The 15,376-nt window shown below is 37.0% G+C and overlaps 1 protein-coding gene across 1 annotated transcript in view; it reads right to left on the bottom strand.

Annotated features, from left to right (window-relative positions):
- The window catches only part of LOC128136663 (A disintegrin and metalloproteinase with thrombospondin motifs 19-like), a 40,450-nt gene extending 25,512 nt beyond the window's left edge, over positions 1-14,938 (bottom strand). The window contains 6 exon segments of the mRNA XM_052776583.1: positions 889-1,024; positions 3,054-3,207; positions 4,036-4,193; positions 11,563-11,712; positions 13,689-13,809; positions 14,789-14,938. Of these exon segments, the coding sequence (XP_052632543.1) occupies positions 889-1,024; positions 3,054-3,207; positions 4,036-4,193; positions 11,563-11,712; positions 13,689-13,809; positions 14,789-14,938 (869 nt within the window).
- Between the last annotated feature and the right edge of the window lie 438 nt (positions 14,939-15,376).

Raw genomic sequence — 15,376 nt, 5'->3', positions numbered from 1 at the left:
ATTGTTTTCTTTAAGAACACCATCTACCTCTCCTCCAGATGACTGCAATAGACCTACCCCAGTTCTTACTCCTGGGGATGCTAGCCAACTATTGCCAGCTGCTCCTGCCTCCCTTGAAAGGTGACAGATATGTTAACGAAGTCCACACAATACTTGGGGACTTCCTTAGTCATAGTTCTTAGCTGCCATATGGAAACAGGATGTCAATCTTTGAAATGAGTCACTGTGCCAGCCTGGCCAGCCAGGGCAAGGAGCAGGCTGCCAGTTCGGCTGCAGGGACACCAAATAGGGTGGGCTCTGCAGGGCACAGGCTGCATGCTGCAGCTGCCTCCTGGGGTGAAATTCAGAGAAAAAAATCTCCTCCTGCTTCTTCCAACATTCCACCATCAGACTCTAGTTCTGCCTATTCATCCACATACAAAGGCATGGGGGGAGAGGGGGGAGAGAAGGGAGGGGAAGCCTCCCTATACTTCAGGTTGCGTAGTGTACCCAGAGTTGACTGAGAGCTTTTAAAGGAGCGAAGCTTTGATTGAACGAAACACTAAAATATATCATTAATTAAAAGCATGGGATTAAATCCATCTTTATATAAACAGCATTTAAATTTCAATTTCATAGTATGCATCAGTCTGTGAGAACACTTCCTGAGGAAAGTAATGAGCTGATTTATTGAGTAGGAATTGATTTAGGCATGGTGCTTAAGGGCTCTCTTTCATTAAAACTCAGGAGAAATAACAGCCAGTGTTTCTGTTTTCCCTACATTTTGCATTATAACCTTTTGGATGTATGTGTTTACTGCACAGTTGTTGCCAGAGGCAGTCATCTCTCTTAGCTCCTAAGATTTTTACATCTACATATTGCAGTTTTAGTTAACCAAGTCACTATTACCTGGTCTGGCATGGCTGCTCATTGCACTTGCGGATCTGTGGTTCAGGTTTTGTTAAGTATTTGCACTTCTTATTGTCCACAAGACTGATATTCTCGTTCATAATCTTTGTGCAAGAGACTGTTGTCTTTCTTTCACCTAGTAAAAAGTAAAGCAGTTTTAGAAAACTAGCAATCCTTGAATTAAAAACTTCAGTTAGTAGAAAATAGGTTCATAACCATTTGTTCCTTATGGTTACATTTTAACACTCTGTTTCTATCTGGGATTTTACCGACAAACAGGGTGTGTGCAGGGACAGGGCAGACTTAAGCATGCAATGTTCACAAATGGTCAGAAATGTGCCTGCGGATAGAGCAGCTGAGTTATAAATGCGCATTATGTGTGTGACCGGAGCTGACATTTTACACGGCACTTGTGTAGTGAGAGCACATGCAACTAATCTATTACATACAGCATTTTAAATGTTTGACATTTACATATGTGAATCTGTGTATTCATATTCTCTCCCACACAAAGCTTTTCTGCATACAGGAGGTTGCAGACCAGTTACATATATAAACATGCACAAAACCACATGGCTTCATCAACAGTTTCAGAACTAAAATAACAGTTAAAATGGTTTTGTCTAAAGTAAGAAAAATCTTTCACTTATATTTCAGAACATTTGCAGTATAATACCTTTTATGGAACTTTGTATTAACTCAGCTATTTTAGACAATAACATAAAATGAAGGCCAGTTACAACAGAAAAATACGATAAATAAACATTGCAGTAAAACACTTAAATATTTATTTAAGCATTAATGTAGAATAAATTACTGACATACTGCAGCTTAAGACTTGTCCAGATGATAGGTACCTTTAGAAATATTTGGGGCAATAAAGACAGATTGTGGTAGCGTTAAAATTATTCTAAAAATACTTCAGGAAACTGTAAAAAGCATGAATATTCCAAGTGAATAGGAATGCACTACTAAGAAACAGAGGATGCTACTAACACCATGTACAAAATACCTTCAGGGAAGAAGCTTTCTTACCAAACCACAAAAAGCATGTTTATGGAAACGACAGTAATCTATCACGACACCAGGATTTTTCACAGAGTGAGCACTGTGGAGCTAGAACACCGTGTTCCTTATGCTGCTGTTATGAGAAAACAAAGCGTTTCCAGGCCTTCTTACTCAGTCACAAGGTGCACAGCAGTTTTCAGAACTGCTGATCAGAGCAGCCCTGACTGTCAAGGTTGTAAGCAGGAAAGACAGGTATCAAAAATCAACATAGTATTAACAGTGTAAGTCTGACTAATAGCATAAGGTATTATGAACAGATCTCTATAGGTTGCATTCATTAAAAAACTCTGAAGTGTTTTTGCAGTGCAGTTATCTATTTGAATAACCACCTTCTAAACAGCAGTTTTAAAGGATTTTGTTACAGCAATACTGTTCATGTTCCAATATTTGTTTTCATAATCGTATTTTGTTCTTCCACATTCACATTTTTCATGGTTTATAAACATAAACATAGGAAAAATATCACATCAGTATACTAATATCTGCTGTTGTAATATTTGTTCCATATGTTTCTGGATGATCCTCAACTCATGCTACTAACTGTACATATTTGATCTGAGACTGGGGTTCAGCTTTTCTGTAGTTTGAAATGTCTTTTACAGATCATTTATCTTCAATAGTTCCAAATACAGAGTGGAATGCATATGAACTTTCTATTCTTGTTTTAGCTCTTGCACTTGTATTTCTTCTTGGAAACTGTGTCCTGAATTTGCTTTGCTAATCTAGATTTTGTTTCTTCACTACCATCTTTTTCTACTAACTTTATTTAGTTTGGATCTTTTCCTAGAGTTATCTCTATTCTTTTAATATAATCAGAAAGCATGAGACTGAAGTATGTCCACTATTCATGGAATCATACATGCTGCCATGAGGATATAATACTATTAAATATACAACTCTGACCATCAGAGTCTTAAATATTAATACACCATGTGTTTCAATTGAGATATATATACACACACACACAGTGTATATACATATATATGCATATTGTATACACACATATATATGTATTTTGTATATACATGCATATTGTATATACATACACATTTTTAATATACATGTGTGTGTGTTTGTACATTTTTCTTTTATTTTACCTCCTCCACATACAGCATCACAGTCCTCCCAGCCAGAATGAGTCCACATGAAAAGAGGCTCCGGTACTTTAGAGCTCTGATTCTCAGGAAGAGGATCCAGTGGGATTGTGTACTCATAGTGCAGACCATAACTCTGGTCATGGAAAAGCAGCACCTGCAAGATACAGAAAAGGAAAACCTACCTATGTACACAGACACTGTAGAAGACAAACTCTGAACTGCGAGGAGATAATCTTGAAAAGCACAACAAAATGACTTAATGCTCTATAACCTTTCAACCCTCATGATGGATTTTGTGGAAGAAATTAATGAGTATCCTAATCAAGACGATGGGGAAAATTATTTTACTTAACATAAAGATCGAAAAGCTCTCCATGTGAAATAAGCAAACAAAATTCACCAGAAATGTGGAGGACGATTATGTCCTATGATTTCAGTGCCCTTAAATGCACGGGTCTTTCCTAGATGCGTCACATTTAAAACTATTTTAGATATACCAGACAATTTCTTGCATTTGAAGGATTTTGAATTGTGAAGTACTTCCTCATCATCTCTCCCTCTTTCTTTCTGGTGGCTATCAACTTCTCCTCCCCTACACTGAAATGCATCAAAAATCTACTTCTTCATGGAGAACTTGGTGATTGCAATCCTGAAACTATGCTGTGCTACAGTTAGCCAGGACAAAAACCATCTGATATTCATTCGAATCTCTCTCCTTAAGCGGCACATCAGCTTTTTATGACGTTTGTATGAATGCTGAGACCTTCCATCCTGCCTCAAGAACGTAAAGATTATTCTTGGATTTAAATGCATTTTTTTCAGAAGCGGGCTGACAGGGTATACGTAAGCAGGTGTGTATATATATACAAAAGCAGGTATATCTTACATAGATCTCATTGTCTTCAGGAGCCTGGAAAAAAATATTAGTTACCATGCTATGTGATAGGAACCAGGTAATAACCACCAATCCATATTGTCATACCAGTAAATGTAAAGGTGATGTTGTGGGACCTTTGGCTGATATTTTCTCCCAGAGACCTCTCCGAACATAATGGACAGTGGTCCCGGCAATATTGAATGTTCCTGAATGCTCTATCTTCCAGTCACTATTGATTGACTGTTTTCCAGCATCTCGAAGAGCTGCAAAATACATGAAAAAAGACCAATATAAAAGGTGTCTGTTTTGTAGTGATTTGGGCCTCCTTTCACATCCTGCTTGGATAATTTAACAAGTAGGTGAAATCACCTAACTCTGTTTGCAAAGATATTTATGGATCCTACTACACGTGAACTTCAATTGGAACATACTTCAGAAACACTTTCTGGAAGAAATGCTTGGCAAAACCACATGTGTTTAACATTACTTGAAGTTAACACCAGTGTCTTAATGCCTGAAGAGACTGACAGGCTCCAGCATAATTCGTAATTTGATCACTGAATTAATTTAAAGCAAAGGCAACCATTCTCTATTCCCAGGGTGGTCATTTCTATAATCCATAAAGGCATGGGAAACAAAATTTTCACAAGACACTCTTCAAGATTTGTGGAATTAGGTTAAAACTTAAAAAAATATTCTAGTTCAGAATTCTTTCCCCTCTAATAACTACGTTTGCCTTTTTCCTCCAACTTAGAATGTGACAACACTACTGTCATCCTACCTAAACACTTATTTTATACACTTTCACCACATAATTTGATGCTTCTAACAAATAGGAAAAGCTTGTTCTTTTTGGATGAATCATTCCTCTTGTTGGCCTAACATATATTCAAAAGCATCAAGTCAGGTAAGATATATTTCATACCTTGAGAACACAAGATTTTACATTAATTTTCTGTAGTAAACTGAATAGATTCTTCTGTGAAGGACTTGTAATTTTATTTTATTTTACTTCATTTTATTTTGTTCAGATCAGGTCTGAATAATCATATGAAGTAGAATATACTTGAAGTCACCTTCTGGACAAGAAGTTTTACACATTCCTCTTCACTGAAATTGCATGTTTGGCATCAGACTGCTGTAAGAGGACCTCAACAGTTTAAGCCTTGTCCAAAGTTTCTTTTTTAAAGTGGTAAGTTAATGTGAGTCACTCCTGTAATCATCTTCTCTCCTATTCATATTTATACTGTTATGTTTTGTTTCTATGGGAAACAATGGCAACAGGTCTATGGACTGGCAGAAATACAACTGCGTAAGACACCACTGATGTGTACCACTGCAGCACTGTGTAATAAGTGTTAAGACTATAAAATCCATTAATGCTGTAGAACAGCCCTGTACTAAACATAACCAGTGATTTTACAAGAATTAAAAATTGGTATTTTAGATTTAAACATTCTGTTATTAATGGTAATTAAGTTCTAGTTAGTGTTTAAACTGTAGGGGCCAATCCTCTTCCCAGTGGAGAAACAAAACTAATGTACTCGAAAGTGCCGAGGTCCAGCCGGGTCATGCTGCTCAGATGGAGCAGCATCCTCTCCCTGGAGAGCAGCAGACCTTCCATCATTTTGTCTTGTCTTAAAATGAATGTGAGTGCCACGGCATGCAGACATGTGCAGGGGACTGGAATCCCAGCCCCAGAATATAAAAATACGCCAGATCTTGCATTTTCTGCTTTCAGATTCCTTACTTGAGCCACTGGGGTTAAATGAAGAAAGAAAGGGAATCCTCAAGCCTAAAATGTAGGCTTGGATTCAGGCAGTCCAGCTTCTGTTCTTGACTCTGTCACACCCCATATTGTAAGCAAGCTCACTGAATTTTATTCTACACCACAGATGTACTCCCACTCTGCTTAGCTTTTGATAGAGGAGGATTTCCTGTACGAAGTAATGCAATACATGAAGAAAATTCAGCACACAAGTGTATCCTCTCTCAGACTATAAAACAAATCGAGCAATACATCTACAACTAAAAAGACAAAGAAAACTCAGACTGGGAAAACCTACTGCAAGTTTAACCAATACCAAAATTTCAGTGCTAAAACAAGGGAGCTAATTACAAGTGTACCTCTGCAGAGCATAAAATGGCCATCATCACAATGACAATTAAGTGATCGTGATAGTGCAATGTATCTTTTAATTACTGTACTAGGGATATACACTCTTCCAATTCTAATGAGGTGTGGGAGGCTACACAGCCATAGAGATGCAACATTTCACAGTTCAGCTACTGCATCTCCCAGTGCTCAGTGGGGAGCAACAGTGCCCTGGTCCTCATCCTCCACTTGGTAAATCTGTACCTACTAATCCTTTTGTTGTTTTCTATGGGAAACTGTAAAACAGTACACCACTGTATTAACTTTGAAATTTTTGCTTAAGTTGAAATTGCCACACTTTACAGAGAGGTTTTGTACCAAAACAAGAGGGAAGTTGACATCTTTGTGAATTGTGAATTTTGCCTTTTGCTCTGTGCAAAATTTAGTCATACTCTCCAGAAAAGTACCAAAACAATGTCATTTTGATGGACCCTTATTTTTCTCAAGAAAATACAAAAAATATCTGAAATTCAATTCTAAATGAAAGTACCTTCACTGATACCTTTTGTCAAGGAAGTCACTGTTTCACTTCCATTCAGGTTATCATCCGTTCCCTTCAAGCCATCTTAAGAACATTAAGACTTGAGATTTGAGTAACTTCTTGAAAATTTCAGCTGAGGTAAGGCTGACTGGTTGGTAGTTCCCAGGGCCCTCCTTATTACCCTTCTAAAAATGGTGCAATATTCCCTTTTCTCCAGTCCGTGGGGACTTCACCTGACCGCCGTGACTTTTCAAATATGTTTGAGAGTGGCTTAGCAGCTACATCAGCCAGTTCCCTCAGGACCCTGGGATGCATCCCATCGAGTCCCATATACTTGAGTATGTTCAGGTTCCTCAAGTGGTCTCGAACCTGATCTATGATGGGAGGGACTTCATTCCACCAGTCCCTGCCTTGACATTCAGGGCCTTGAGAGATGTGGGAAGTGTTTACCACCGAAACTGCGGAAAACACTGTTGAGTACCTCAGCCTTCTCCATGTTCGTTGTCATTAGCTCTCCTGTCTTATTTATCAGGGTGTATGTTTGTGTGTGTGTGTAAGTATGAGTGTGTGTGTATGTTTTCTTTAATTTTCCTTTTCTGACTAACATACCTGTAGAAGCCCTCATTATTCTTCACATTCCTTGCCCAATTCAGCTCCAACTGTGCCCTAGCTTTCCTGATCCCACCCCTACTCATCTGAGCAGCATCCCTATATTCTTCACAGGACATATGTCCCTGTTTCTCCTGCCTATGCATTTCCTTCTTACACTTTAGTTTGACCAGGAGGTCCTTACTCAGCCGTGCTGGTCTTCTGCCTTCCTCGCCTCATTTCTTGCATGTGGGAATTGTGAGCTCTTGCAATCTAGGAAAAATATCCTTAAAGAGCTGCAAGCTCTGTTCTGCTCCTTTATCCCTGAGGGCAGTTTCTCAGGGGGTCCTATCCACTGATTCCTTAAACAACTGCAAGCTTGCTCTCCCAACATTCAGAGTGCTGGCCTTAGTCTTCACCTGGCCCATATCCCTCAAGACCAGGCGTTCCACCAGGGCATGATCACTGCAGCCTCGGCAGCCGCCAGTCCTGACCTCTCTAAATAGTTCATCTGTATTGGTAAGCAACCAACAAGCTCCAGTAATGCTGTTTCTCTGGTCGGGCTATCTATCACCTGGATTAAGAAATTATCCTCGATGCACTCCAAGAGTCTCCTAGAGACAGCAGATACTGGGTTATTGAAGTCCTCAAGAAGGACCACAGCCTGCAAAGTGTGATGCATCCTGTAGCTGAAGTAAGAACGCTTCATCAACAGGCTCCCCTTGGTTGGGCAGCCTGTAGTAAACACCAACCATGAAGTTTCCTTTGTTGGCTTGGCCCCTAATTTTTACCCATAAGCTCTCAACCTGTTCACCGTTGTTTTTCAAAGACAGCTCTGTGAAGTCAATCCATTTTTTACATAGAGGGCATTTGTTTCATCTTGACGTAAAACAGTTTCAAAAGGGTTTAGTTATTAACCATCTTCTATGGCCCTCTACATAGGAAAGGAAAGCATGTTTAGTCTCAGTGGACTCTGGTCTCTGCTATGGGACCAGGTCCTCAGCTGGCTTCCCTTGAAATTAGAAATTACACAGTCTTAAGGATTTAGTCCAAGATATTTTAAAACTACTAGCATGGTCAGAAATGAGGCATTCAAAATTCTGTACTATTTGTCAGACCCCAGCTGCTTTCCCACACCCTTCTCCCCCAAAATGTGGTACAACGTGCTTTTTTTTTCACTAGGAAACATTTCATAAAGGAAATCAGACAACACAACACACCTATGGACTTGATACCTATAAGAGAATTGGCAATTACAATGTCATGCAGTGTTAAATTGCAGGTCCAAAGGCTCTATAACCCTGAAGCAGCCTGAACACATATTTGAGAATAATGATACAGTTAATCCACTTCAGTTCAGCTGAAAACAAATGATTACTCTCATTTCCAATGAGCACAGAAAAATTTCAAGTTTTAGATTGTAAGTCATTTGTACAGCTATATACCATTAACCAACCTTATTAATTCATTATGGGGCCTGGACCTGTCATGCCATTATACGAGTGTCACATGAATGAACTCTCTAATCTCAAAGCCTAGTGTATTTCTTATAGAAAAATACTGTAATCTTCCTTTTTGTATCCTACATTAACAACTTTTTTTGAAAAAACTTTTAACACCTGCGAAATATAAACGAAAATTTAGTGACAGAAAAGGCATTATATTAGACCACAGAAATCTAGGTAAGGCTTGAAACAGCTTTTTATAGCTGTGCTTACAATAATATTCTTAAAGTAACAGACAATGAACCAAGCCTCATGTCAACATGGTTATAAACAGACAGGGTTATCACTGCTAGTTTATTCTTTAAAAATAAATCTCAAAATTAGTTCTTAAAACAATGAATACTAATTCCAAAATTAGGAAGTTATATGCGTTGTGAAATATTCTCAAATTAAATAAACACTACCCCCTCCTCTATACTGCTATAAATAATTCCTATTCCTGAATACTGATGAAAGAAAAATCACAATCTCTTATGCATTTTCTCATGTAAGTTCAGTACAGAGGAATACCTAATGTTTGGCTATATCCCTGCTCCTGCCTCCCTCCAGGGGAGAAGAGACAGGAGAGACCTCGACAGATCAATTGATTCAGTAAATGCAGTTGCAAGCTATACCTTACCTTTCTCCTAGGATGCCAGAGCTCCTGTTACTGTGGTGCATGTTGATATACCTCAAATAAAGAAGATATCCGAGGCGTTCAGGTAGAACTCCTCTGAAGATTTGCTTCAACAGCACAATCACCCAGTGATGCTACTGATGCGGGCTGTAGTTTTACTGATCACTTTGGCAACATCATCGCAACTTCCAGATCATAGTGACTCTGCTTTCTGACCACCAGGTAAATCCAGAGAAGGGCATTTCATTTTGACTTTCTCTGTATTTGACCTGTGCTGTACAACAGGGATGAAATCTTCCCTCAGTTTAAATTAGCTTCTACTTTGTAAGCCACAGCTCTTAGAGTACAGGGGATTAAATTGTGTTTACAGCTATATCTCTAATTATACAATTATTAATTGTATAATGAGCTATATTATTTAAAAACCTTAATCCTAAAATGTGTATATGACAATTAGCAAAATAGAAAGTGTTGGCCTGTATTGACTCAAGTACAGAAATGCAGAGCGCGAAGTACTATGCAACATAAAATTAGCATACAGAACTATAAGATAGAAAACAAATCAGAAACATGAGAGAATTTAATCTGTATTACATTTCACATTTTTAATCACAGTATTTTGAAGAATATTGTTTCTAAGATGAAAGATTTATGCCTTCTCCCCCAAACTTTCACTATATTACTCCTATGAAAATGTTCCTATTCAAAATGTTACTCCTTTCCAATTCAGATTTTTATGCTTTCAGAATAAACCTCCTGTAAGTGAAGAAAGTTTAAATACCTTCTGCTAGTAAAAAAAGAAAAAAAGGTGCAACAACTCGGGTTTTAATTCAAAACACTGTAACAGACCTGTTCCTGGTTCCCCATAAAGGCTTAACAAAAAATATTGCAGTGAAATATTGGCTGATCCTCATTCAGACCGACATTAGTGAAACTAAGAAAAGTAAAATTAAAATGACAAGCAATTAAGAGATAATAAGCACGTTTCAAAAATAACCAGCATGACTGACATTATTTCATGGGCATAAAAAGCATTACGTTCTTCTTTTCTTTTGTAAGGTAAGGGATGAATCAGTTTGCTACTCATGAAAAAGGAATTAATTTCCCTACATACAATCCCAATACTTATTTCTGCATTATTTAAAAAATAAAAAACAATAGTATTTCTGTTGTCCACATATGTTAACACAGTACACACAGAGGGAAAAAAAAAAACAAACTTGCAGAATTTACAAAATATGTCAATGAAACTTCAGTTATTGATTTGACACTCTTAACATTTGCATGTCAACGGTCCACTGGGGAACAATGAAATAATCCAGATCTCTAAATCTACTGTGATATCTTAACAGGGCAGGGGTAGACCCCATGATAAACCAAGAGACACCCATTGATAACTTAAGCTGTCATAATAAAGATTCACCATCTTCAACATTTTCTCAACTGAAGCACTGAAAACAGTCAGGTAAAAAGCTTCTTAAAATGTAGATATTACTTGTGAGCAGAACTAAGAATAGTGATCAAACCAGGGAATTTTTCATTTCAGTGTTCTATTTCTTAGACTAAGTCTCTCTCAATTTAAACTCAAGCAGTGCATGGAACAACGCCAATTACAATATTTCAGATATTCACTTAAACCCTGTAACAATAATAGTAACAAATTATTCTCTCCTACACAACAGCTTTAGGAAGCATTAAAAGAGAGTAACTTTTTTTTCAATGAAAGACAGTTTCATAGAAATGGAAAAGCTAAGGAAAAAAAAAAAATTAATCGTGATTAAATTTGTCCATTAAAACATTCAGACAATTCAAAATAATGCAAAGAAATAATTTTCTGCTTTCTTAGTCTCATTTTAGAATTTTTGTTTGACCTTGTTAGTGATTTGCTATGTGTTGGTCAGTGTGGGTTTTTTTGTTGTCCAAGCACAAATTATTCCATGTTTCAGCATAAAACTATTTTCACTAGTTTTAATGTGAAGTATTTTCTTTAGCACTTTCCATATGAAAAACTGAAAATCTTAAAGTATGCAGAATTTTTCTTAAATCATCTAAATAGATTCTTTGAAACATTCTCTAAACAAAATGAGACAAAAGTTCAGAATAAAACCTATATGGTGCTATAACCATTCTTTTATTTTGTTATTTCTACAATATTTCTTTAGATGTATTTTTCACAGATTTTTTTTTTTTCCACTCAGAGTTTTGTTTAATCACAAAAGCATGTTTAGCTAGCACTGTTCAGTGCTGACCAAAACAGGGCATGAACACTAAAACATATGACATTTACCTAAATAACTGTGAGCTGGTTTTTCTTCCACAACTTTGATTCTCCTTGCTCCTGCAGGTATCACCAAAGCTTCCACATAACCTAGGCACGAGACCAGATGTCCCGAGTTAAATACAAAAGCATAGAAAAGTACATCTTGTACGTTTTTTCATTTCTTCTCCCTTATTCCGCTTTTCAAATGTAACAAGTTATAATTTATATAGCAATGGTTTGAGGGTTCTTGCAAAATGCTGAAACAAGCTATGAAACTGTGCATTATGTGTAATATATATACCATGATATACAATTAAGAGTATAGCAAAGTAAAACATAACAAGAACTAGTGAGGCTGGGCAGGTTGGGGCTGGAGCAGATAAAGTTGTCTCTGGCCAAGTAGTTTAGTGTCATCACCACCACCAGACGACCATAAAAGAATTCCAATTTCACTCAGTGTGTAGAGACAAATGATATGGCACTAAAAACCATACATCCTCCCACTGTTTGCTTTTTGTTTTGTTTTGTTTTTTTTTATTTTGCACTCCATCTCCCTCTTCTTGCTTTAACACATTAAAACCCTGTCATGAATGGCTTTAGTTTTGAAGTCTAGTTATTAGTTATTTGCTTTACATTACAATTGCTTCCTTAGAGTGTGGGACTAAGACATGCTGTTGAGCCATTTGCTTTAAGTGAAAAGGGGTGAAAAGGCAACGCAGGTGAAAAACACTGTGCAAACAAGAATTTTATAAATAAATAAAAACATGTTTTAGATTATCCAGGTGAACTTCAAAAAGTAGACAGTAAACCGAGTTTTTATTCTGTGTAGCTATGTAATGTTCTGTAACAAAATACTGAGCATTTACAACACCTTTTCAATAATCCTGAAACATGAAAATCAAACTGCTGCAAAGCAGCATTATTTATCTTTAATTTCCTTAAGAGCTAATAACACTTTCTAAGTATTGCTGACAGTCCAGCTTCTTGAAAAGGAAGTAACTTACGCAGTTGTTTAGAGGGCAATACCACAATATTATGGATTGACACAGAACCCTGAATAAATTTGAAAGCGTGCGGATATTCACATTAGCTATAAAAGAGAGCTGACACATTGTAATTTCTATCAGCAGCCACCTTCTTTGTAGTTTTTGATCTTGTACTCCTCCAGACTCATCCATGGTTTGGGATCCCTGCTCTGCATTACCTTCAGCTTAAGAGAGGGCCAGACATAAACATCTGAAGGCTATGCCTAACTGTTTTTTTTTTTTAAGTACTATACTTCAGACTATAATGCACTGAAGACCTTGATTTTTTGTAGATATACTGTCTGCTTCTAATTACAGGGGGGTTTTTAATGTGATTTACTTACTGTCTTGAAATTCTGCACATTTTCTACTCAAGAAACTGAAGGTGTAATGGCAAACAAATGCTGAAAACAGTTGGCCAAATGCTGTTTCAAAGAAAAGACTTGTCTTGGAGAGAAGGTATACATGGTGCATGGTGCACATGATCAGGATTTTAATCCTCTACTCTGTTGCACTATTATGCTGGAGCCAGTCAATTATCCTCATTCAAAGAACAGATCACAGCAGTGTTTGAAAATCTCATGTTCATTCTGCATCAGAAAATCTATTTGCTTTTTATGATACGTTATTAGCATAAAAAATTGAATAATGAAAAAATATAAGACGACTTCATACATTCAGCTTTATGTGCTCCCACTGCCTGGCTTGGTTTAATGATGTTACTCTAGGTAACAGATCATCATTTTTATATTTATTTTGAAGAACACTAAATGAATCTAAACACTATAAGAATTTATAGTTCATTTATGTACAGAAAATATAAATTTTATTTCACAGGTTTTTTAAAAATCAGCCTCTTCTATGAAATAATGTGTGTCTTAATAGAAGATAAACTAGATAATTCCTTAATTTTATAATTGAAACAATTTGCAATAATTTGGCAAAACTAAATTTAAAAATACTCATGCATTCTTATCTTAAATATCTTATTATTTTAAAAAAAAGTAGATCTGAAGTTCTTGTGGGGAACTGCATTATTTTAAGAAGTATAGCTTTTTAAAGTTCCCAGTGCTCAAAAGTATTCAAACAGCTACTGGTTTCCTGAGTATTTGAAATAAACAGACTTACCTGCTCCTCTGGTATGGTCAAAATCACCTTTAATAACTTTGCATGGCTTTCCATTACCATTGCATACACCACAATGATCTTCACGAGCCAGAGATCCTAATATGCCATCACAGCCAAATTTCTGTGGGAGAAGAAAATAAAGCTATTGAGACACAGGCCATGTTCTTCGTAAAGCTGCCTTTAGTAGTGGGCATCTCACCCTTTTGCAAGATGCCTTAACCAACGTGATCTAGGTCTGCTCAGAATGAGGGTTGCACTAGTTCATGTGCAGAGATCCTTTCTATAGTAATTTTTTCTATGATTTTATGTAGACTGTTGCATTCTCTTCCTATATGGTTGGCCAACTCTACCAGCGGCTCTCCAAGAGGAACACAACGGCATTCCCACTTCCCCCTGAGACCTCTGGCATTTCTGAGCCATTGTGCAACACTCAGCCCACAGGCCCTCCTGCTCAGCGACTTCAACCTCTGCAACTCTACTACTTTCTACACAAAATATGGGAGGTTCTTTGCCACAGCCACAATGGTAAAGTGCTGCCTAATGTCAGCCTAATGTCTTATTCTCAACAGGACATGAACACACCTGGAATATGTAAATATAAATTGTATTTGTGTTTTGCTAAAAAGCATCCAGTTTCAAACAAACTGTTTATGCAAGCACCTCCACATTACTATGTTAGACACATTTCTATCAATAAATATCAGTGGTAGCTTGACAACAGGAATACAGTTAAATACCATGTGCTGGCCTGATATGAAATAAAAGCCTTTTAAAGTCTACACAAGTCATCACAGGGTAATCTCATGCACTGTATAAATGCATCTGATAAAACCAATTCAACTTCAAGACTGTTTGAGAAATAACAAAGATAAAAGCTAGGTTAGAAAGAAAAGAAAGGATTCTTTTAAGAACAGAAACCATGGTCTATCAAGGAGCCACTCATTTCCAAGCACTTTAAGATTGTTACTTCACTTTATGCACAAAATTTTTATTAGAGTTCTTCTACCTAAAACAACAATAAAGATTTCAAAATACTGATTACAACATGAACATTCAAAGAGCTGTGTATCCAAAATGGCACATCTACAAGATATAAGTACCTGCAGCAGTTTGTCATAAACATCCTTATCATCACAGATACATATTCCCCAAGCTAACCCTTCAGCTGTTTCACATACTGTGTCGCACTGAGTGAAATTACCTTCAAATATTTTTATATGACACAAAAAGAGCCATTCAGTCTTGGTCATGCATACTGCAACATGCTATCAGAGAAATCACACATATGCACAACAAACGTATGCGCTTGCATACGTGTGCCTGTGTATCCAGGTTCGAAACAAGTAATTCACGCCTGGCATCTACCATCTGCACAGACATCTAAACCATGCTGGCCACAAGAAGTCCTATCCATCACCTTTTCTGTTAGAAGCACAGGTTGATCCTTTCCAGCCGGTGAACAGGATAAGGCACATGGCTTTTCTGTAGTAGCAATTGACGGAAAAAACCCACCAAACTGGTAAAAGGTCACTTAACAAATACAGAATTAATATCAACATTATTTTTAAAACATATTTGCTTATCTGAGTGGAATGAATCTACATTAGCATAACAAGTTATCTTAGATACAGTGAAAACAAAAAGATTTTGATCCTTTTCTCAGCTGTTTGAAAAAACTCAAGTTCTTT

This window comes from Harpia harpyja, chromosome Z, assembly GCF_026419915.1.
Source record: "Harpia harpyja isolate bHarHar1 chromosome Z, bHarHar1 primary haplotype, whole genome shotgun sequence".
NCBI classification, from domain to species: domain Eukaryota; kingdom Metazoa; phylum Chordata; class Aves; order Accipitriformes; family Accipitridae; genus Harpia; species Harpia harpyja.
The sequence above is the reverse complement of the archived record's forward strand: the minus strand, read 5'-3'. Positions and strand labels throughout refer to the sequence as shown.